This window comes from Mytilus californianus, unplaced genomic scaffold (genome assembly GCF_021869535.1).
Source record: "Mytilus californianus isolate M0D057914Y unplaced genomic scaffold, xbMytCali1.0.p SCAF_4, whole genome shotgun sequence".
NCBI classification, from domain to species: domain Eukaryota; kingdom Metazoa; phylum Mollusca; class Bivalvia; order Mytilida; family Mytilidae; genus Mytilus; species Mytilus californianus.
Genome location: NW_026262690.1, coordinates 83,566,183 through 83,588,911, shown reverse-complemented (window position 1 = coordinate 83,588,911; position 22,729 = coordinate 83,566,183). Strand labels below are relative to the sequence as shown.

At 34.0% G+C, this 22,729-nt stretch overlaps 1 protein-coding gene across 1 annotated transcript; it reads left to right on the top strand.

Moving 5' to 3' along the window:
• The first annotated feature begins 5,479 nt into the window (after nt 1–5,479).
• On the top strand, nt 5,480–19,210 carry LOC127738735 (mitochondrial import receptor subunit TOM20 homolog). The gene is made up of 5 exons (XM_052250075.1): nt 5,480–5,663; nt 11,118–11,173; nt 13,560–13,641; nt 16,480–16,622; nt 19,058–19,210. Exons 1-5 carry the CDS (start codon nt 5,540–5,542, stop codon nt 19,118–19,120), a joined length of 468 nt encoding a protein of 155 aa, XP_052106035.1. The 5' UTR covers nt 5,480–5,539; the 3' UTR covers nt 19,121–19,210.
• Nucleotides 19,211–22,729: the final 3,519 nt, after the last annotated feature.

Below are 22,729 nucleotides of genomic sequence, written 5' to 3'. Positions count from 1 at the left end.
AAAAAAAATCTTCAAAGGCCAAGAAAAGATGCAATCTAGGGGAGCTACCGTATGATTTTTATTGGGGGGGGGGGGGGGGGGGGGAGGAGGCTAGGATGAAAAATTTTGTCCTGCATTTTTTTTAGTTGTAATCTCTGTCATGCATTTTTATTTTTCACTCTTGTTCGGTTCTGCCTTTTTTTTATTAGTTTATCCTTTTAGTTTATAAATTGTCATCCTGCCTTTTTTTTTTTGCCAAGTTGCTCATCCTGCCTTTTTTTTTACTCAAAACTGTCCTGCCTTTTTTTTCAAATTTCATCCTAGTCCCCCCATAAAAATCAAATGGTAGCTCCCTAAGATAAATAAAAGGAGATGTGGGACATATGTCAATGAGATAGCAACTAATAATGCTGAGAAAAGAAAAATACTGATGCAATAAACTTGGAATTCATTTCATAAGAAAACATAACTTTTGGAAAGTACACAGTTATCATAAATAAACACTAAAACTCAAAACAATTTAGAACCTAATTTCGTTAAAAATAGTTTTAGGCTGGAGGGCTGGCACCTGTTCTTTTGATCCATCCACTTTAAAGATCCTCCCATTGAAATTTTCACACTGCATATATGCATGAAGTATATACCAAAAGAAGCTGAATTACAACAATCTATTAATTAATAAAAACAATATTTCCCAAAATTTTGAATGATTTTTGTATCCCCTAAGACCATTGTGATTTATAGGGATTCGAATCTTGCAGCAAGTACCAGTGATAAGGTTAACCATTTGTATCATCTCAAGCTTTACCTGAACACACCCACGACAGCATGGATCCTGACTGAATTAGAGTACCTATGCCTTATTTTTAGCCTGTTTTTTTTTAGTATTCGTATTGTCATCTGATAAAGTCATGCTGATTGTAAGGTGCACAGTTTTCTCTGCTTTCAAAATCTTTCTTTTTAATAGAACCATCATGGTTTTCTTACAACAATAAACTTACTATAAACTAAATTTCCTTTTTTAGCTAATTAACCAAAATTAATAGTGGTATTGAGGTGGAAGAAAACAGACTTGTTAAATAGTGTACTTTAGTGCAACATACAACTAATGGAAGAATTCCAGGTTTTCCTGATAGAGGAGGGATTTACAGAAGGTAACGGGTATCTACTACCGGAAACTACATGTGACATATACTATTGGTATCGGTATCGGATTTGATCCATAGCTTGTTAATTATTGGTTTTATTAATTATGTGGAAAACAAATGGGTCTGGAATGGTGTAATTTTTAAACATCACCATTGTCCTATTCTAGTTATATATAAAGTTGAATTCTTTGATCCGTTGTGTTTATGTCATGCCGGCTAACAAATTGGACCTCCTTATTTTAGTAGTATAGATACTGCACAAGGTGGAAGACCTGGATACTCTATCCTGTAAACCAACTTATTTTCATGCATACTTTCTTTCTAGCCAACTTTGCAGGCAACTTATTTTCAAGATCTACTCATTGTCTTTACATACTTTGCAATGCAAAAATATATCACTGGGGAAAATTTGTTGGTTTTAAGTATCTTGAAAACAGATGCCTTAAGGTTTAAAGTTTCCTTCTGATGTATGTCTTATGTCTTGTCCTTGAACTCGTTGTCATGGTTCAGCAATAGATAATAATTGAGAAAAGGACTTATTTACATTGTGTCATAGATCAAATCTATTTGTTTAGTGTTTGTTCACTTGTTTTTATACGGCCGCAAAAATGTTTGCGGTCGTATATTGGTATGACGTTGGCGTCGTCGTCGTCGTCCTGCGTCGTCCGAAGACACATTGGTTTTCGCACTCTAACTTTAGTTTAAGCGAATGGATCTCTATGAAATTTTGCCATAAGGTTCAATACCACGAAAGGAAGGTTGGGATTGATTTTGGGGGTTATGGTACCAACAGTTAGGGAATTAGGGGCCAAAAAGGGGCCAAAAATAAGCATTTTTGTAACTTCCAGACATAACTTGTGTGTTAGTGTATGGATCTCTCTGACATTGTTCCACAAGGTTCCATATCACAAAGGGAATGCTGGGATTGATTTTGGGGGTAATTGCCTCAAAATATTAGGAATTAGGGGCCAAAAAAAGGGGCAAAAAACAAGCATTTTTCTAGTTTCATGACAATAACTTGTGTGAAAGTGTATGGATCTTTCTGAAATTGTACTACAAGGTTCCATATCACAAAGGGAAAGCTGGAATTGAGTTTGGGGGTAATTGCCCGAAACATTTAGGAATTGGGGGCCAAAAAGGGGCCAAAAAACACATTTTTCTAGTTTCCAGACAATAACTTGTGTTCAAGTGTATGGATCTCTCTGAAATTGTACTGCAAGGTACCATACCACAAAGGGAAGGCTGGGATTGAGTTTGGGGGTGATGAATCATAAGGGGGTTCAAAAAATTGGGGGGGGATTTTTTTTTTTTCCTTTTTTTTCTTTTTTTCCTTTTTTTTTTCTTTTAAAATTTTCCATTTTAAGTTGGTTATTTCTGATTTATATTTAAAAGCAAATAATAATGATATGGTAGGAGATACACACCAAACAGGATGTGTAAATTATTATATAATAAGTATTGTGCAATAGCAAGAAATTTTCAATTGCACAGTATTGCACAATAGCAAGAAATCTTCAATTGCACAGTATTGCGCAATAGCAAGAAATCTTCAATTGCACAGTATTGTGCAATAGCAAGAAATATCCAATAGCACAATATTGCGCAATAGCAAGAAAGTGTCAATTGTGCAGTATTGCGCAATAGCAAGAAATATTCAATTGCACAGTATTGTGCAAAAGAAGATACTTCGTATAAATTGCTTATTTCTTGACCATTTCAATGGGGTTTTATTCTTGAATTCTTGGGGTTCTTTAATATGCTGAATCTAACCGTGTATTAAGTTTTTGGATTTTGGGCCCCGTTTTTAAATTGGTCCACATTGAGGTCCAAAGGGTCCAAAATTAAACTTTGTGTGATTTCATCAAAAAATGAATTATTGGGGTTCTTTGATATGCCGAATCTAACCATGTATTTAGATTCTTAATTTTTGGTTCCGTTTTCAAATTGGTCTACATTAAGGTCCAAAATTAAACTAAGTTTGATTTTAACAAAAATTGAATTCTTAGGGTTCTTTGATATGCTGAATCTAAACATGTATTTAAATTTTTGATTATGGGCCCAGTTTTCAAGTTGGTCCAAATCGGGGTCCAAAATTAAACTTTGTTTGATTTAAACAAAAATTGAATATATGGGGTTCTTTGATTTGCTGAATCTAACCATGTATTTAGATTTTTGATTTTTGGGCCCCGTTATCAACTTTGTCCACATTGAGGTCAAAAGGGTCCAAAATTAAACTTTGTTTGATTTCATCAAAAATTGAATTCTTGGGGTTCTTTGATATGCTGAATCTAACCATGTATTTAGATTTTGGATATTGGACCATAATAGGTGAATGTCCAATTTAAAATTTTTAAGTTCTTAGACCACATTCATTCTGTGTCAGAAACCTATGCTGTGTCAAATATTTAATCACAATCCAAATTCAGAGCTGTATCAAGGTTGAATGTTGTGTCCATACTTGCCCCAACTGTTCAGGGTTCGACCTCTGTGGTCGTATCAAGCTGCGCCCTGCAGAGCATTTTATTGTTAATATGTCTTTTGATTGAGTTAAGCCACTTCAATTAATATTATATAGTGTGTCTTTCTATGTTGTGATGTTACACTATTGTTTCAGGTAGGGTGAAGGTTGGCGCCTATTAAAACGTTTAAACCCACTGCATTTGTTTGCACCTGTCCTAAGTCAGGAATCTAATGTTCAGTGGTTGTTCTTTGTTGATGTGGTTCATAAGTGTTTCTCGTTTCACGTTTTTTATATAGATTAGACCGTTGGTTTTCCTGTTTGAATGGTTTTACACTATTCATTTTTGGGGCCCTTTATAGCTTGCTGTTCGGTGTGAGCCAAGGCTCCATGTTGAAGGCCGTACTTTGACCTATAATGGTTTACTTTTACAAATTGTGACATGGATGGAGAGTTGTCTCATTGGCACTCATACCACATCTTCTTATATCTTTCTACTAATCATGAAAACTAAGTTGATCACTGATCCATGAAATGAGGCCAAGGTCAAAACATAAAAAACACAACAAAAAACAACCTGACCACAGCTTTATTTGACTTTGTAGTAAAATACTTATTAATGCTGTATCATAGAATATGTTTGCATTTTATGTCAGTTAGCCTTAAACCACTAATTTGTTAATATGAAAATCTTGCCTACACTAAAATGTATGCTGTTCCTTTTAATTAAGGGAGCTACCATTTGATTTTTATTGGGGGGCTAGGATGAAATTTTTAAAAAAAAGGCAGGACAGGAGTTTTGAGTAAAAAAAAAAAAGGCAGGATGAGCAACTTGGCAAAAAAAAAGGCAGGATGACAATTTATGTAAAAAAAGTCAGGATAAACTAATAAAAAAAAAGGCAGGACTGAATAGAGTGAAAAATAAAAAGGCAGGACAGAGATTACAACTAAAAAAAAATGCAGGACAACATTTTTCATCCTAGCACCCCCCCCACCTTAAATATCAAATGGTAGTTCCCTAAGTAGATTTCATGCAGCATTTTAAAAATGGAATAGAGAAAAATGAAAGAATATAAAGTGCAAGTAAAAAACAACAATAATAATTTAACCCCCCCCCCCCCCCCCCCCAAAAAAAAAATACATTTCAAAATAAAATAAAGAAAGGTTTTCAAGATCCAAAATTATTAGTCTGGTTGATGTGTTTTGATAAAATCGCAATAAAAATATATAAAAAAAGAATCTGAAGCAAGATATGTATACAAAAACCAAAAATTAAAACCAAAAATTAAACAAAACATGGGTCATAACTAATAACATGTGTCCAACAAAAATATTTTTTGAAAGTGGTTATATACAAGCTGTGAAGAGGTTAAACAAAGTCTAACTTTAAAAGTATCACAGATTCTTGATCAGTAGTGGATCCAGAATTTTTTTCATAAGTGGGGCCCACTGACTGCCTAAGAGGGGGCCCCCTCCAGTCATGCTTCAGTGATTCCCTATATAATCAACCAAATTTTTCCCAAAAAAGGGGGGCCCGGGCCCCCTGAAAACCCGCTAAATCCACCTCTGGTGATATGTTCTAGTACATGTATTTGAATCAACGTTAATTAAGTGTTAGAGTGTCATTGATCATCTATATAGTTATTCATCTTTATATTAGTTAATTAAACCATTCAGCCTGCAGCATCATGTGTTGTTCATAAATGTGTGTAAGTATTATGTTTAATATTTTACATCTTAAAGCTTTTGTTTTTTATTTTTTATGGATAATGATTTTTGAGGTAGAGGATTTGATGTACTCCTTCACTGGAGTAAGTTCAGTATTACAGTTACAGCATAGTCCTTTAAACGCTTTAAATTGCGTGTATACAGATTATTATGCAAGCAAATATTTGACATAGATTATAGATATCTCCCGTTAGGACAGTGTTGGGCAGCTAACTCGTGTGTAAAAATGCTGTCAAGATCATCAATAGGAATAGCTGCTGCTGCTGGAAGCTTATGTTTCTTAGGATACTGCATCTACTTTGATAGGAAGAGGAGAAGTGATCCCGATTTCAAAAGAAAACTAAAAGAAAGTATGTCTGAGAGTACAAATATTTTATCTCATTATCCTTTGACTTACTTCAGTCAGTGTGGGAATTACGTAAGAATTTAGTATGATTGTTTTCATTTTAAACACAACGGATTGATATATTAATAAACATGGAACAACACAGGTGTTAAACGTGTTTGTCCCATATATAAGTTATCTTCTAATCTATGTCTTTACGACGGTGTAGACTCCATATTGTTCTTTGACGTCTCATATGTGTTCTTACTTGCTTTACACATGTTGAGATGAGTAGCTATCCCTTAAACAGTTAAACTTAAAGGCTTAAACATAGGCTATTTCCCGAATTATGTCTTTCACTGGAAAGATCGTTAATTATGCACGCCCTTATGACATCATTAAGATAGAAGGCACGCTTGCATCACTGCACTAGTAAAGTTAGAGCATCTTCAGGATCATCATTATCATGATTACACACAGTAGTCTAGAAATAATTTATGTTCCGTAGGTATGTAATCTCAATTCCCGCAAAACTGAAGGGAGGGTGACCAACTTTTTAGATTTTAATTTCCTGAATATTTTGTGCAGTAGCCTCGGAAGACCTTTGTTAGTCTTGTATGTTTTTTTAATTTTAGTTCATTTATATGTTTCGGAGGTTAGTGTGACATCCATTTTGACTGAACTAGTACACATTTTTGTTTAGGGGCCAGCTGAAGCCAACCTCCGGGTGCGGGATTTTCTTGCTGTGTTGAAGACCCATTGGTGGCCTTGGGCTGTTTTATGCTCTTTGGTCGGGTTGTTGTCTCTTTGACACATTCCCATTTTCCATTCTCAATTTTATGTAGCATCAAATATTTTCACCCATTCCCTCAGCATGTGTTGGAAGTGACAATGCCTACATTTTGGTAACATGGTGATGGAAGTCACATGATAGATATAACTAAGTACGTGTACTGTATCTCAGAACTGATGTAGTGTGACAAATAAGGGGTATTTACCTATTGTTAAATATTTTACGAAGTTTTTTTGCTAACCACATTCTATACTTGAAATGGAAAATATTCATGAAAAATCCAAAAGATGAAATGAGACAGACAAAATTGTGACAACAAATAATGAAAAGACAAACAGTCTACAAAACTCTTGATAAAAAACTAGACTGAGCAAAACAAGGCCCCACCATTAACATGACTGCATGGGGTGATCTCAGATGGTCTGGATTGATAAGTAGATTCTGCTCTATATGATCTCTATATACAGTCAGGGGTACTACTTGTACAAGTAATTTTTATACGACCGCAAAAATTAAAAATTTTTTGGTCGTATATTGGTATGACGTTGGCGTCGTCGTTGTCCGGCGTCGTCCGAAGACACATTGGTTTTCGCACTCTAACTTTAGTTTAAGTGAATGGATCTCCGTGAAATTTTACCATCAGGTTCAATACCACAAAAGGAAGGTTGGGATTGATTTTGGGGGTTATGGTACCAACAGTTAAGGAATTAGGGGCCAAAAAGGGGCCAAAAATAAGCATTTTTGTAACTTCCAGACATAACTTGTGTGTTAGTGTATGGATCTCTCTGACATTGTACCACAAGGTTCCATATCACAAAGGAAATGCTGGGATTGGTTTAGGGGGTAATTGCCTCAAAATTTTAGGAATTAGGGGCCAAAAAAGGGGCAAAAAACAAGCATTTTTCTAGTTCATGATAATAACTAGTGTGTAAGTGTATGGATCTTTCTGAAATTGAACTACAAGGTTCCATATCACAAAGGGAAAGCTGGAATTGAGTTTGGGGGTAATTGCCCAAAACATTTAGGAATAAGGGGCCAAAAAGGGGCCAAAAATAGCATTTTTATAGTTTCCAGACAATTACTTGTGTTCAAGAGTATGGATCTCTCTGAAATTGTACTGCAAGGTACCATACCACAAAGGGAAGGCTGGGAATGATTTTGGGGGTAATTCCCTCAAAATTTTAGGAATAAGGGGCCAAAAAGGGGAAAAAAAACAAGCATTTTTCTAGTTTCAGGACAATAACTTGTGTTCAAGTGTATCGATCTCTCTGAAATTGTACTGCAAGGTACCATACCACAAAGGGAAGGCTGGGATTGAGTTTGGGGGTGATGAATCATAAGGGGTTTCAAAAAATTTGGGGGTGGATTTTTTTTTTTCCTTTTTTTTCTTTTTTTCCTTTTTTTTTCTTATAAAATTTTCCATTTTAAGTTGGTTATTTCTGATTTATATTTAAAAGCAAATAATAATGATATGGTAGGAGATACACACCAAACAGGATGTGTAAATTATTATATAATAAGTATTGTGCAATAGCAAGAAATTTTCTATTGCACAATAGCAAGAAATCTTTCATTGCACAGTATTGCGCAATAGTAAGAAATCTTCAATTGCACAGTATTGCGCAATAGCAAGAAATATCCAATAGCACAATATTGCGCAATAGCAAGAAATTGTCAATTGTACAGTATTGCGCAATAGCAAGAAATCTTTCATTGCACAGTATTGCGCAATAGTAAGAAATCTTCAATTGCACAGTATTGCGCAATAGCAAGAAATATCCAATAGCACAATATTGCGCAAAAGCAAGAAATATTCAATTGCACAGTATTAATTGCTTATTTCTTGACCAATTTCAATGGGGTTTTATTCTTGAATTCTTGGGGTTCTTTAATATGCTGAATCTAACCGTGTATTAAGTTTTTGGATTTTGGGCCCCGATTTTAAATTGGTCCACATTGAGGTCCAAAGGGTCCAAAATTAAACTTTGTTTGATTTCATCAAAAATTGAATTCTTAGGGTTCTTTGATATGCCGAATCTAACCGTGTAGTTAGATTCTTAATTTTTGGTTCCGTTTTCAAATTGGTCTACATTAAGGTCCTAAGGGTTCAAAATTAAACTTAGTTTGATTTTAACAAAAATTGAATTCTTAGGGTTCTTTGATATGCTGAATCTAAACATGTATTTAGATTTTTGATTATGGGCCCAGTATTCAAGTTGGTCCAAATCAGGGTCCTAAATTAAACTTTGTTTGATTCAACAAAAATTGAATATATGGGGTTCTTTGATATGCTGAATCTAACCATGTATTTAGATTTTTGATTTTTGGGCCCCGTTATCAACTTTGTCCACATTGAGGTCAAAAGGGTCCTAAATTAAACTTTGTTTGATTTCATCAAAAATTGAATTCTTGGGGTTCTTTGATATGCCAAATCTAACCGTGTAGTTAGATTCTTAATTTTTGGTTCCGTTTTCAAATTGGTCTACATTAAGGTCCAAAGGGTTCAAAATTAAACTTAGTTTGATTTTAACAAAAATTGAATTCTTAGGGTTCTTTGATATGCTGAATCTAAACATGTATTTAGATTTTTGATTATGGGCTCAGTTTTCAAGTTGGTCCAAATCGGGGTCCAAAATTAAACTTTGTTTGATTTCAACAAAAATTGAATATATGGGGTTCTTTGATATGCTGAATCTAACCATGTATTTAGATTTTTGATTTTTGGGCCCCGTTATCAACTTTGTCCACATTGAGGTCAAAAGGGTCCTAAATAAAACTTTGTTTGATTTCATCAAAAGTTGAATTCTTGGGGTTCTTTGATATGTTGAATCTAACCATGTATTTAGATTTTGGATATTGGACCATAATAGGTGAATGTCCAATTTAATAAAAAAATTTAAGTTCTTAGACCACATTCATTCTGTGTCGGTAACCTATGCTGTGTCAAATATTTAATCACAATCCAAATTCAGAGCTGTATCAAGCTTGAATGTTGTGTCCATACTTGCCCCAACTGTTCAGGGTTCGACCTCTGCGGTCGTATCAAGCTGCGCCCTGCGGTTCATTTTATTATTTACTTGAAGAAGTAATTATAATATACTTATTTAAGTAAATTTGTAGGATACTTATACAAGTGTATTTTATTTACTTGTATAAGTAAATTATTTTTTGGCCTAGTTATGTCCCTTAGACATTCAGATTTTTTTACTTATACAAGTAAAAAAGTCATCATATCTTCTTTTCTTGAATTCTTAGAACTTCTTTGCTCTAACAGAATTTTGAATTGTTTGTTCTTTGCAGATGTCTTTACTATTCATTTAAGTGTAATTTCATGGACAATGAAAATCTCATTTGTCTGTTATCTTTAGAACACCATGAACACTGCTCATTAACAAGCCCCCAAGGAGCAATTTTTGAAGGCCTTGCGCAAATACTTAAGATCTTTGCTCAATCAGTTTCTTTGTTGAATTAATGAGATGAAACATTGAACTCTTTATCAAAAATTATGAGCTAACCTGAGAAAAATTGTTAAAGGCATGATTTTACATCTCAAAACTTGAGAATTTTTGTTGGATTGTAAAAAATTTACTTATACAAGTAAATTTTTTAGAAAATTAAGGGGAGATTATTCAAACATTTTAATTAACTTGTATAAGTATATTTTATTTACTTCTTCAAGTAAATAAAGATTACTTGTACAAGTAGTACTCCTGACTGATATATATCATATGGTACATGTAAGACAAAAAAAAATATCCTTGTTTCCTGTCTCCGGACCAACCGTAACTTTGATAGCCCACCCAAAAATATTTTATTGTCTTTCCAACAAATTATTCAAGAAAAAGCACAGTGAGTCGTCTTATTTAACTACGGATCTAATTTCCGCTGGATTTTTCACTCAAATTTGTAACAAGATCTATGCATTTCAAGTGTAGAACTGATGAAACCATTGAAAACTATAAACTTATCAACACACTAGGACACATGCACAAATTACTGGATGTATAAGGGTATAACATGCAACTTTTCGCCAAATTTGTTAATATACAAAAAAATTAAATAAAACGAAAAAATTAAATATAATCCAGACTGACCCTATAGGCAGGAAACGGACATGATTTTTTTTTTAGGCCTTCATGTAAGTACAAATGCAGTGCTACATGTGTATGTTTCATTCGGTGAAGTCACAATAAAAGGATAAGATGACAGGAAAATGGCTACCACATTTCAAACATATTGGTGGTCATCTAGTATGACTCAGATATTCCAAAATGCCATTATAATTAATCAACTCATGATGGTGCGCCTTAAACTTTTAAAGGTATGATTTCAAATATATACAGGTTACCACTAGTAACCTCAGTTCAAATGCTTTCTTGTTCACTGTTGTCATGGTTGTAAGGGGCAAACCTCTATTAAGGAAAACATGATAGGGAAAGAAGCTCTGGAATATTCATATCAACTAAAAGATATCTATACTCCATATGCGGGTGCATCTGGAATATTGCTACAATGTAAAATCTTGTGCTTCTAGAATGTACTTTTTTGCTTCCAGTCAAGACACCAATTTGGGGGGAGGGGTATGTGCAGACATCCCACTTACATTAGAACTTGCATGCCCACTAATCTATCTGGCACTAGCTACAGTCCATATGACATTAAATAATAATATACATACAATTTCAGAAAGAAGCCGAGCAGCACAGAATAAAAAGCAAGGTGGTGGTAAAACTAATGTACAGGTGAGCATTTTTATCAACTACTCTGAAAATACAAGATATAAATTAGGAGATGTGGTATGATTGTAAATGAGACAACTTTTCATGAAGACCAATGGACAAAGATGTAAACAAATATAATGACTTAAACAATGTGCACAAAGCCCTACCTTAAATTGGGACAGTGGTGTAAAAACAGAACATAAAACAAATTGTTAAAATCATTTGGAATAAGCTTGACCCATCAGAACGGTACTATTCATAAAAACAAATAACAAAAAGACAAAGGACACGAAGTTTTGATCTATATGTACATGCCTCTACTGAAAGCTAGTTTAAAGCCCAATTTCAACTAACAAATAAACCATGTTCTCCCTAGTCTAATATGTCAATCAGTACACCTCCAACAGATTTAACATGTTTAATGTAAAGAAATCATGTGCCATCTTTAAGACTTAGAAAAGCATGCACTTGTGCAATGTCAAAATTTTATCCAAATTATGCAGAAATAATGTAATAAAGTCAACTTCTTCCAAGTGATCGAACAACATAGCTTCTGGAAGTTTTTTAAGCCCCACCTAGGGCAATGGTTTTTCGGTCTGTGCGTCTTACGTCCGTCTGTCCCACTTCAGGTTAAAGTTTTTGGTCAAGATAGTTTTTGATGAAGTTGAAGTCCAATCAACTTTTAACTTAGTACACATGTTCCCTATGATATGATCTTTCTAATTTTAATGCCAAATTAGAGTTTTGACCCCAATTTCAGGGTCCACTGAACATAGAAAATGAGAGTGCGAGTGGGGCATCTGTGTACTATGGACACATTCATGACATTTTTGTTTTATCCTAATAAAAGAACAGGGGACATGGAAAGTAGAGACAATTTTTTTATTCTGTTTGTTTGGTCTATCTTCAAATTTCTTCTAAAAAAGTGTTGGAGCAAACCTTTTCAAACTTTAAAGGAGCAATGATTTGAAGAATCTCTTCATTCTTTTTGGATAAAACATATTGCTGATAATATATCACTCAAGATTCCATTTAAGAAAAGTCAAATTTATTTGTACTCCCAATGAAAGTAGAAAGGAATGCTTTTGCTTTTTGTCGAGCCTTCGACTTTAGTCGAAAAAGCGAGACATAGCGATCCTACATTCCGTCGTCGTCGTCGGCGGCGGCGTCCACAAATATTCACTCTGTGGTTAAAGTTTTTGAAATTTTAATAACTTTCTTAAACTAACCTGGATTTCTACCAAACTTGGACAGAAGCTTGTTTATGATCATAAGATAGTATCCAGAAGTAAATTTTGTAAAAATAAAATTCCATTTTTTCCGTATTTTACTTATAAATGGACTTAGTTTTTCTGCCGGGAAATATTACATTCACTCTGTGGTTAAAGTTTTTAAAATTTTAATAACTTTCTTAAACTATCCTGGGTTTCTACCAAACTTGGACAGAAGCTTGTTTATGATCATAAGCTAGTATCCAGAAGTAAATTTTGTAAAAAAATAAATCCGTTTTTTCCTTATTTTACTTTTAAATGGACTTAGATTTTCTGCCAGGAAACAACACATTCACTCTGTGGTTAAAGTTTTTAAAATTTTAATAACTTTCTTATACTATTTTGGATTTGTACCAAACTTGAACAGAAGCTTGTTTATGATCAAAAGCTAGTATCTAGAAGGAAATTTTGTTAAAAAATAAATCCATTTTTTCCGTATTTTACTTTTAAATGGACTTAGATTTTCTGCCAGGAAACAACACATTCACTCTGTGGTTAAAGTTTTTAAAATTTTAATAACTTTCTTATACTATTTTGGATTTGTACCAAACTTGGACAGAAGCTTGTTTATGATCAAATGCTAGTATCTAGAAGGAAATTTTTGTTTTCTTCCAGTTAACATTACATTCAGTCTGCAGTTAAAGTTTTTAAACATTTATTAGATTCATAAGTTATCCTGGATTTTTACCAAACTTGGACAGAAGCTTCTTACAATCAAAAGATAGTATCAAGAGGAATATTTTTATTGATTTACTTCCTCATTTTTGTTGAGCCTGCGATTAACAGAAAAAGTAGGCGAGACACTGGGTTCCGCGGAACCCTTACGAATTTTTTTTATTTGAGCTCTTTAATATAAATAAATTTTCTCAACTTTTATAGACTGGACTATTAATAGCTTGACATATTATGTAGACACTTGTCTATTGTTGATGACTGTATGTTGCCCTCTAGATGTCTTTTGGTTATTCGTTCCTTCGGTTGATGTCTCACTAGTGTATATATCTCATCTCCTTTTTCTTCACATTTAAGTTTCCTTCCTTTACAATTTATGTTTGTTATATAGGTCTCCCATTTTCTTGTTTTAGAATCAGTGTACTTTTGTTCTTTACTTATATATAGTTTTATTATATTTTCAGTTGCCTGATATAAGTAGTCCAGAGGCTATGCAGAAATTCTTCTTACAAGAAGTACAAATAGGAGAGGATCTTTTAGCACAAGGTATTGTAAATGATAATTTATAACTTTAAACCTTAAATTATTATGAACTGTAAATTTCATTTGTTAATTGAATACATGACCTTCTTGCAATGGATTCTAAAGGTCCATGGTCAGGTCAAACCAAAGCTTTAATATTTGTTTTTGCTGCGTCTTTGACAATCAAATGGCATTTAGGAGTAAAAGATAGACGTGTCAGAAAAGTTCCATGTTTCTGAGCAAAGTGACAGGTCTTTCTGTGGACTGAAAACTTTTGAGCAACAATTGTATCATATTAAATGACCAACTCAGCATTTAGAAATGAATAAAAGGGGATGTTAAGCAGTCATATTTTAATCAATTGTCATAGTTTGAATCTTCAGTAACTTACAGTGATTAAACTAAACTGGTCATAAAGGTATGTTGTGCAAAGTAGTTTGAATAAAATGAAGAGCAGAAAATTTGGACTGCCAATGGAAAAAAAGCACATACTATGTTTGATGTATTCAGAAAATGTTATCTTGCAATAGGCCAAGTAATAAGTAATGAATAACCTAGAATAATTTCTTTTTTTAAGCAGCTAATGTTATTTACATATTTAGATGAATGCAAGATACCTTGAAGATGTTCCTTCAAGTTACAACAATTGTAATGCAGTTTTGTATGTAAATGTTTTTGTCCCGGCCGATAAAGCTGCTAATAATATTATTATTGTTTGACGTAAATTTTACATTGAGGTTCTGAAAAAAGAAATCACCAATTCACCAACATTCCAACTGACTCCATTTTCAGAAAACGACATCAGTAACAAACATAAACTTTTAGCTACCGCTTTACAAGCAGAACCAAAAACAATGAAAGTCCCAACTATGTATTGGCTTCCGAAGCTACACAAAACACCTTACAAATATAGATTCATTTCGTCTTCAAGCCATTGTTCCACTACTAAATTGTCTATTCTTCTTACCAGTACACTTGGTACAATCAAAAACCTGATAATAAATTGTTCAAATAAGGCCTTCGAAAATAGTGGAATTAATTACTTTTGGAGTGTCAAGAACTCGTTGGAAGTACTTGATAAATTGCATGCATATATTGGTGATTTTGAATCTGTTCAAAGTTTTGATTTTTCTACCCTATATACCACATTGCCTCACATTCTCATTAAGAAAAAATTCACACACCTAATTAAATGGGCATTTAAAAAGTCAGAATGTGAATATATATGTTCAAACTCTTTTAGGTCATTTTTTAGTAGCAATAAACAAAAAAACTATGTCAATTGGACATGCTTTGATACTATATATGCCCTTGAATTTTTACTAGATAACATTTTTGTTCGCTTTGGAGATTCCGTATATCGTCAGGTTATCGGAATTCCAATGGGGACTAACTGTGCACCACTTATTGCGGACCTTTTTTTGTATTGCTATGAGTTACAATTTATGACAAAAATCAGCAAAGACCCATCAAAACAACATCTGATACACAAATTTAATAATACTTTTAGATATTTGGATGATATTTTGGCTCTCAATAATGACGACTTCAGTATGTATACGAAAGAAATTTATCCTGTTGAGCTTACTTTAAATAAAGCTAATACTAACAATGACCACTGCCCTTTCCTCGATCTTGATATCTATATCATTAACGGAAAGCTTAATACTAAAATATATGATAAAAGAGATGATTTTTCATTTCCTATCGTTAATTATCCATTTTTAGATGGTGACGTTCCCTTGTCACCATCTTACGGTGTTTATATATCTCAACTTGTACGATTCGCTCGTGTATGTAACAATGTTTTAGATTTTAATGAGAGAAATTTATGTATTACTGAAAAATTATTACACCAGGGTTTTCGATATCACAAACTAGTCAAAACATTTACTAAATTTTATCATCGGTATAAGGATATCATTCGTAAATATAGCTCAACATGCAGACTTCTTATACGTTCAGGTATTTCACATCCAATTTTTTATGGAAATATTCTTTATAAAGCACAAACATGTCAGTATTCACCTCTGAAGCTAACAAAACCTATAAATAGACTTATTAAGAAAGGATATAGTTACGATACTGTTGTCAGGTCATTAAAGATTGCATATTTTGGCGTTAATATTGATTCACTTATAGGGTCTTTGCATCGGCACTAAACACATTTATTTAAAAACCAGTTGTTGGCATGACACGGGTTATGTTCTTCTCATATATGTTATGATGGTATGATACTAAACCCCTAACGGGAAGGATTGTGCCTGATATTCATATGATGAAGACATAATCTTTCAATCAGTTTAATTGAAGTCTGGAGCTGGCATGTCAGTTAACTGCTAGTAGTCTGTTGTTATTTATGTATTATTGTCATTTTGTTTATTTTCTTTGGTTACATCTTCTGACATCAGACTCGGACTTCTCTTGAACTGAATTTTAATGTGCGTATTGTTATGCGTTTACTTTTCTACATTGGCTAGAGGTATAGGGGGAGGGTTGAGATCTCATAAACATGTTTAACCCCGCCGCATTTTTGCGCCTGTCCCAAGTCAGGAGCCTCTAGCCTTTGTTAGTCTTGTATTATTTTTAATTTTAGTTTCTTGTGTACAATTTGGAGTTTAGTATGGCGTTCATTATCACTGAACTAGTATATATATTTGTTTAGGGGCCAGCTGAAGGACGCCTCCAGGTGCGGGAATTTCTCGCTGCATTGAAGACCTGTTGGTGACCTTCTGCTGTTGTCTGTTCTATGGTCGGGTTGTTGTCTCTTTGACACATTCTCCATTTCCATTCTCAATTTTAAATCTCTCCTGGTTTTCGTGTTTACTCAGCTGATCTCATACTTTGTTTTACTGTTCACAGGAGAAATTGAAGAGGGAGTTGAACATCTGAGTGTTGCTGTAGCAGTTTGTGGACAACCTCAACATCTCCTTCAAGTCTTACAACAAACATTACCACCACAAGTGTTCCAATTACTGATACAGAAACTGCCAACAGTAAATCAGGTTAGTATATGCATACAGGAATTACCAACAGTAAACCAGGTCCATTTATTCAGGCATAAAATGTTAACGATACGGGAATACAGAAATTACCAATAGTAAACCATGTCAGTATTTACTGGCATACTGACAAAAGCCCATACTGGCCACAGTAATCCTTTTAAGTGGTACCTGGTGTTAAAAAATAACACAATAAACCATAAGAGTAAAAGATAGCAAGTTTTTCTAACAATTCTATTGCTATTGCTACTAACAGTATTTTCAACAACCGTACAAGAGTCTCTTGGAATACTGTAGCTACCAGGACTCACAGTAAACCATGTAAGGGTTCCTGGGAAGGCAGACTCTACCAATTTTAAATTGGGTATAGTTTCTTGTAAAATAGAAGATGCCCACAGTAAGTTATGTAAGGGTTCCTGGGAATACTGAGGCTACCATTAGTTAACCATAGAAGAGTTTCTAGGAAAACTGAGGCTACCATTTGTTAACCATGGAAGAGTTTCTAGGAAAACTGAGGCTACCATTTGTTAACCATGGAAGAGTTTCTAGGAAAACTGAAGCTACCCATAGTTAACCATACAAGGATATCTTGGAATACATGCACAAACCATAGCAAAACCATGTAGGTATTCTTCCAATACTGAAGCCACACATACTAGTTAACCATGTAAGGGTTACTGGGAATAATAAAGCTACCTATAGTATACCATGTAGGGGTTTCTGGCAATACTGAAACTACCCATAGTTAGCCATGTATAAAGGCTTCCCTTAGTAAACTATGAAAGGATATCAAAGAGTAAATGCACTACCAATAATTAACCATGGAAGGGTATCTGGGAATTCTAAAGGCACTCGTAGTAAGAAATTCAAGGATTTTTGAGAATATATTGATTGATTGATTGTTGGTGTTTTAACACTTTTTGTTGACTGGCTAGTGATTACAGTAGTAGAACTACTTAGACCACTTGGCCACCGAGGCCCCTTTTTGTCGAGCCTTTGACTTTAGTCCAAAAAGCGAGACATAGCGATCCTACATTCCGCCGGCGTCGTCGTTGGTGGCGGCGTCCACAAATATTCACTCTGTGGTTAAAGTTTTTGAAATTTTAACTTTCTTAAACTATCCTGGATTTCTACCAAACTTGAACAGAAGCTTGTTTATGATCATTAGATAGTATCCAGAGGTAAATTTTGTAAAAATAAAATTCCTGTTTTTCCGTATTTTACTTATAAATGGACTTAGTTTTTCTGCCAGGAAACAATACATTCACTCTGTGGTTTTATTTTTTTTAAATTTTAATAACTTTCTTAAACTATCCTGGATTTGTACCAAACTTGGACAGAAGCTTGTTTATGATCAAAAGCTAGTATCTAGAAGGAAATTTTATTAAAATTTTGTACCTGTTTACCCGTATTTAACTTATAAATGGACTTAGTTTTTCTTCCAGTTAACATTAAATACAGTCTGCAGTTAAAGTTTTTAAAACATTAATTAGATTCATAAACTATCCTGGATTTATACCAAACTTTGACAGAAGCTTCTTACAATCAAAAGATAGTATCTAAAAGAATATTTTTATTGATTTTTTTACTCATTTTTGTTGAGCCTGCGATTAACAGCAAAAGTAGGTGAGACACTGGGTTCCGTGGAACCCTTACGAATTTTTGAGAATATAAGGACTACCTATAGTTAGTTAACCATGGAAAGATGTCTGCCAATTCTGGGATACCAATGCTACCAGGTAAACCTGTGGGAAACCCTGCAAGAGTTTCTGGTACAAAAAAAGTAAAATAACAAAAAAAAAAACGAACTCCAAGGAAAATTCCAAATGGAAAGTCAGAATTCTGGGATACCAATGCTACCTGTGGGAAACCCTGCAAGGGTTTCTGGTACAAAAAAGTAAAATAACAAAAAAACCGAACTCCAAGGAAAATTCAAAATGGAAAGTCCCTCATCAAATGGCAAAATCAAAAGCTCAAACACATCAAAAGAATGGAAAACAATGCAATACAGATGCAGTCACAATAAAAAAGATAGGTATTATAGGCATGAGAGTGTTTGCTGGCGTGTAGAAGCAATCCAGAATAAACTGTAAGTGTTGCTAGATGTTCAGAAACTATCCACTTGGATACTTGTGTTTCTTGGGTGTACAAATGGAAGCCATGTTAAACCCTTCTGTATTGGGGCACACTCACACTAAACCAGTGTAAGCATACACTATCTTACTTGAGTAAACAATGTTTATGTGTAAATAGAAACAGATTTTAAATAACTTGTACCGTCTTGGTACAAAAAATCAAATTACTATCCCAAGCACATAAAATTGTGTCTGCACACTCTTTTTGACATGTTGCAGTCATATCATACATATCATACTGCCATTTACATTAGAATTCCTGCTCCCTGTCAGATCATGTTTAAATCTTCATATTTTTTTCAGCGGTTAAGTCTTGGTAAAGGAGGACCTACAGTAAAGTCTTTGGAAGAAGACGATGTTGAGTGAGTGAGGCAGGACCAATTGATGTGATATTATTCCAATGTGTGATCAAAAACTCATAAATATTTTATATAAAATACGAAATAGGATATATTATATTTTGTTTTTAATTCATATCTATTGTTATGAAAAAGAAGACACTTATTTTGATGTCCCTGGACTACAAACCGTTACAGCACTCAAGGATCAAGGTCTTCAATGATTCTCAGAATTCAACCAAACTTGCAAAGATTCTTTTTCAAGACATGAATAGCACCTGCTAATTTTAATAATCTGTTTTTTTGGGGTTTCTGCTTACACCAGTTTATTAATCTGCACTTCCTCAACAGTGGCTTGACTGAATGAAATCAAACCTGCACTCAGATTCTTCTACAGGATGACATGGAGGTGTTCTATTTTAATTGTTGATCCTCCTCAATTTTTTCAGCACACCATTCATCTTCCTTGGAAAACTTGCACATATTTTGTCTTGCGTCAAAATAGTCATAAAAGCGAGACTTAGACATTTGTCAACTATGTATTAGTTTGTGATAAGGTCAAGTTTATTGGGAACCACTAGTGGTAGGTCAATGATATTTGGTATGCATTTGAATTACCGATAGCATTGGCACATCTTATTTCCATAGAGATAATTTGGCCGCACCCCCTCAGTCATGGTCTATTGACTGAAACTTTTGCTTAGTTTAAATGTATAAGTTTTTGATTAGGTCAGTTTAAGGAAAACCATTAGTGGCAGGGCAATGAAATTTTGGTATGCAGTTGTATTAGCATTGGCACATTTCATTTGTATGATATTATTATGCCTCGCCTCCTCAGTCCTGGCCTATTGACTTTGAAACGTTTGCTTAGTTTACATGTATTAGTTTATGATTAGGTCAGTTTAAGGGGAACTATTAGTGGTAGGTCAATGATATTTGGTATGCAGATGTATTTATAGCATTGGCACATCTCATTTCCATGGTGATTGTTTGGCTCCCCCTCTTTCATGATTAATTGACTGAATGTTTTGCTTTATTTACATGTTGAAGTTTGTGTAATTAGATCAGTTGAAGATGAAGGACTAATATTTAAAAGTCAATGCTATTTGGTATGCAGTTGTATTGGCATTTGCAAGTCTCATTTACATGGAGACTATATGGCCATACCCCTCATCATGGTTCATTGACGATGAATCTTTTACATAGTTTACAAGTTAAAGTTTGAGTTTAGGTGAGTTTAAAGGAAACCACTTTGATAGGTCAATGGTATTTGGTATGCAGTTTTATAAGCATTGGCATTTCACATTTCCATGGAGGTTATCTTGCTCTGCACCTTCAGTCATGTTTTATTGACTTTGAACGATTTGCATAGTTATTTTAATTTCAACATTTGCAAACATTAAGTCTGAAGTAAATTCAAAATATTTTAGTAAAAAAGGGTTTACGTCATTGAGACATTAACACAAAGGACAAATAATAAAAGACTTCTAGAGGTCAACATAAGGTCTTTAACTGTAGACAGGTCAATATAGAATGCAAATGTCTAATGGCAACTCTTCCAAAATCGCATATGACCAGACTTACAAATGTAGCTGCATATTTATTCATCCATCACAGCTGAACAGATACCCCTCTTTAAGTTGGTTTTTCTGCTGGATGGGAAAAGTTCATAGATGACCATATTTCCATACCCTATCCAGCACATAGGGTTTTAAACATGGAACCAAATTATTCATTTGAAGCAACAAAAAACAAGAATAAACTGCTTACAGACAAATGATGACAAATAAGGAGGTGGATCAACACCCTGCACAGCAGTTAATGGTCAGATATCTTATAAAATGTTTTGATACTGGGTATGTGCTTTTACCTTCCAGAATAACAAAACTGGGTGTTTGTTTACATTGTATATATTTCACAGGTGAACTATGTAAAGCACAACCAATATCAGAAGGGGGAAATGGTTATGCTTAGGATGTATAAATAAACATCAATCCAAGATATCAGTGCTAGTAGGTCTTAATAGATGAGTGTAGAATTCATATTTTTTTGGGTCTACTTGGGCGGCAATCTTTGAAATTTGTCATTTATTTAATTCTATATATATATGTTATTGAAGGAACATATGTGAGAGCCATCAACACGTTGCATTATAAATACCGGGTCCCACTCTTTTTGCAACAAAACATTCCAGGACATTTGTTTTCAACATGGATTTAGAGACATCAATAAAAAACAATAAGTTGCTTTTGACCATAACACAAAAAAAAATCAACATTCTTACAATCACTGAGACTTTATTCATAGTCGGTAACCTAATGTTTCAATCATGGGCAAACACAACTGGCCTCTTATATGAGTTCCTCATGATATTAGCTGATATTTTCAGCTTCCAAACTATTATTTGTCTCGCATGCTACACACACGGATGATAATATGGCTGTGCCGTTAGTGACTGCATTAACTATTTGTATAGAGCTTTATATTTTAGAAAGTAGAAGCCCTGGATGCTTCATACCTTGTATACAGATGCCTTATGTTATAAAATTCAATTCATCAATTGTTTCCTTTTCCTTGACCTCATTTTCATGGTTCAGCAACTGCTTAAAAAAGTTTTTTGTCGTGTGAATTTTCTCACTCAAAACAATCAATAGAATAATAAATAATATTTGATCCTTGCAAGGTCTACATGTCTCAGGCAGTTCTCATGACCTTCAATTTATCTTGACAGAATGTGGAAGGTTGGGATTGATTTTGGGGGTTATGGTACCAACAGTTAAGGAATTAGGGGCCCAAAAGGGGCCAAAAATAAGCATTTTTGTAACTTCCAGACATAACTTGTGTGTTAGTGTATGGATCTCTCTGACATTGTACCACAAGGTTCCATATCACAAAGGGAAAGCTGGAATTGAGTTTGGGGGTAATTGCCCAAAAGGTTTAGAAATAAGGGGCCAAAAAGGGGCAAAAAATAAGCATTTTTCTAGTTTCCAGACAATAACTTGTGTTCAAGTGTATGGATCTCTCTGAAATTGTACTGCAAGGTACCATACCACAAAGGGAAGGCTGGGATTGATTTTGGGGGTAATTGCCTCAAAATTTTAGGAATTAGAGGCCAAAAAGGGGCAAAAAACAAGCATTGTTCTAATTTCAGGACAATAACTTGTGTGTAAGTGTATAGATCTTTATGAAATTGTACTACAAGGTTCCATATCACAAAGGGAAAGCTGGGTTTGAGTTTGGGGGTAATTCTCCTAAACGTTTAGGAATTTGGGGCCAAAAAGGGACCTAAAAACAAGCATTTTTCTAGTTTCCAGACAATAACTTGTGTTCAAGTGTATGGATCTCTCTGAAATTGTACTGCAAGGTACCATACCACAAAGGGAAGGCTGGGATTGAGTTTGGGGGTGATGAATCATAAGGGGGTTCAAAAAATTTGGGGGAGGGATTTTTTTTTCCTTTTTTTTTCTTTAAAATTTTCCATTTTAAATTGGTTATTTCTGATTTATATATAAAATTAAATAATAATGATATGGTTTGAATAGGTAAATTTAAAATTTTTAAGTTCTTAGACCACATTCATTCTGTGTCAGAAACCTATGCTGTGTCAAATATTTAATCACAATCCAAATTCAGTGCT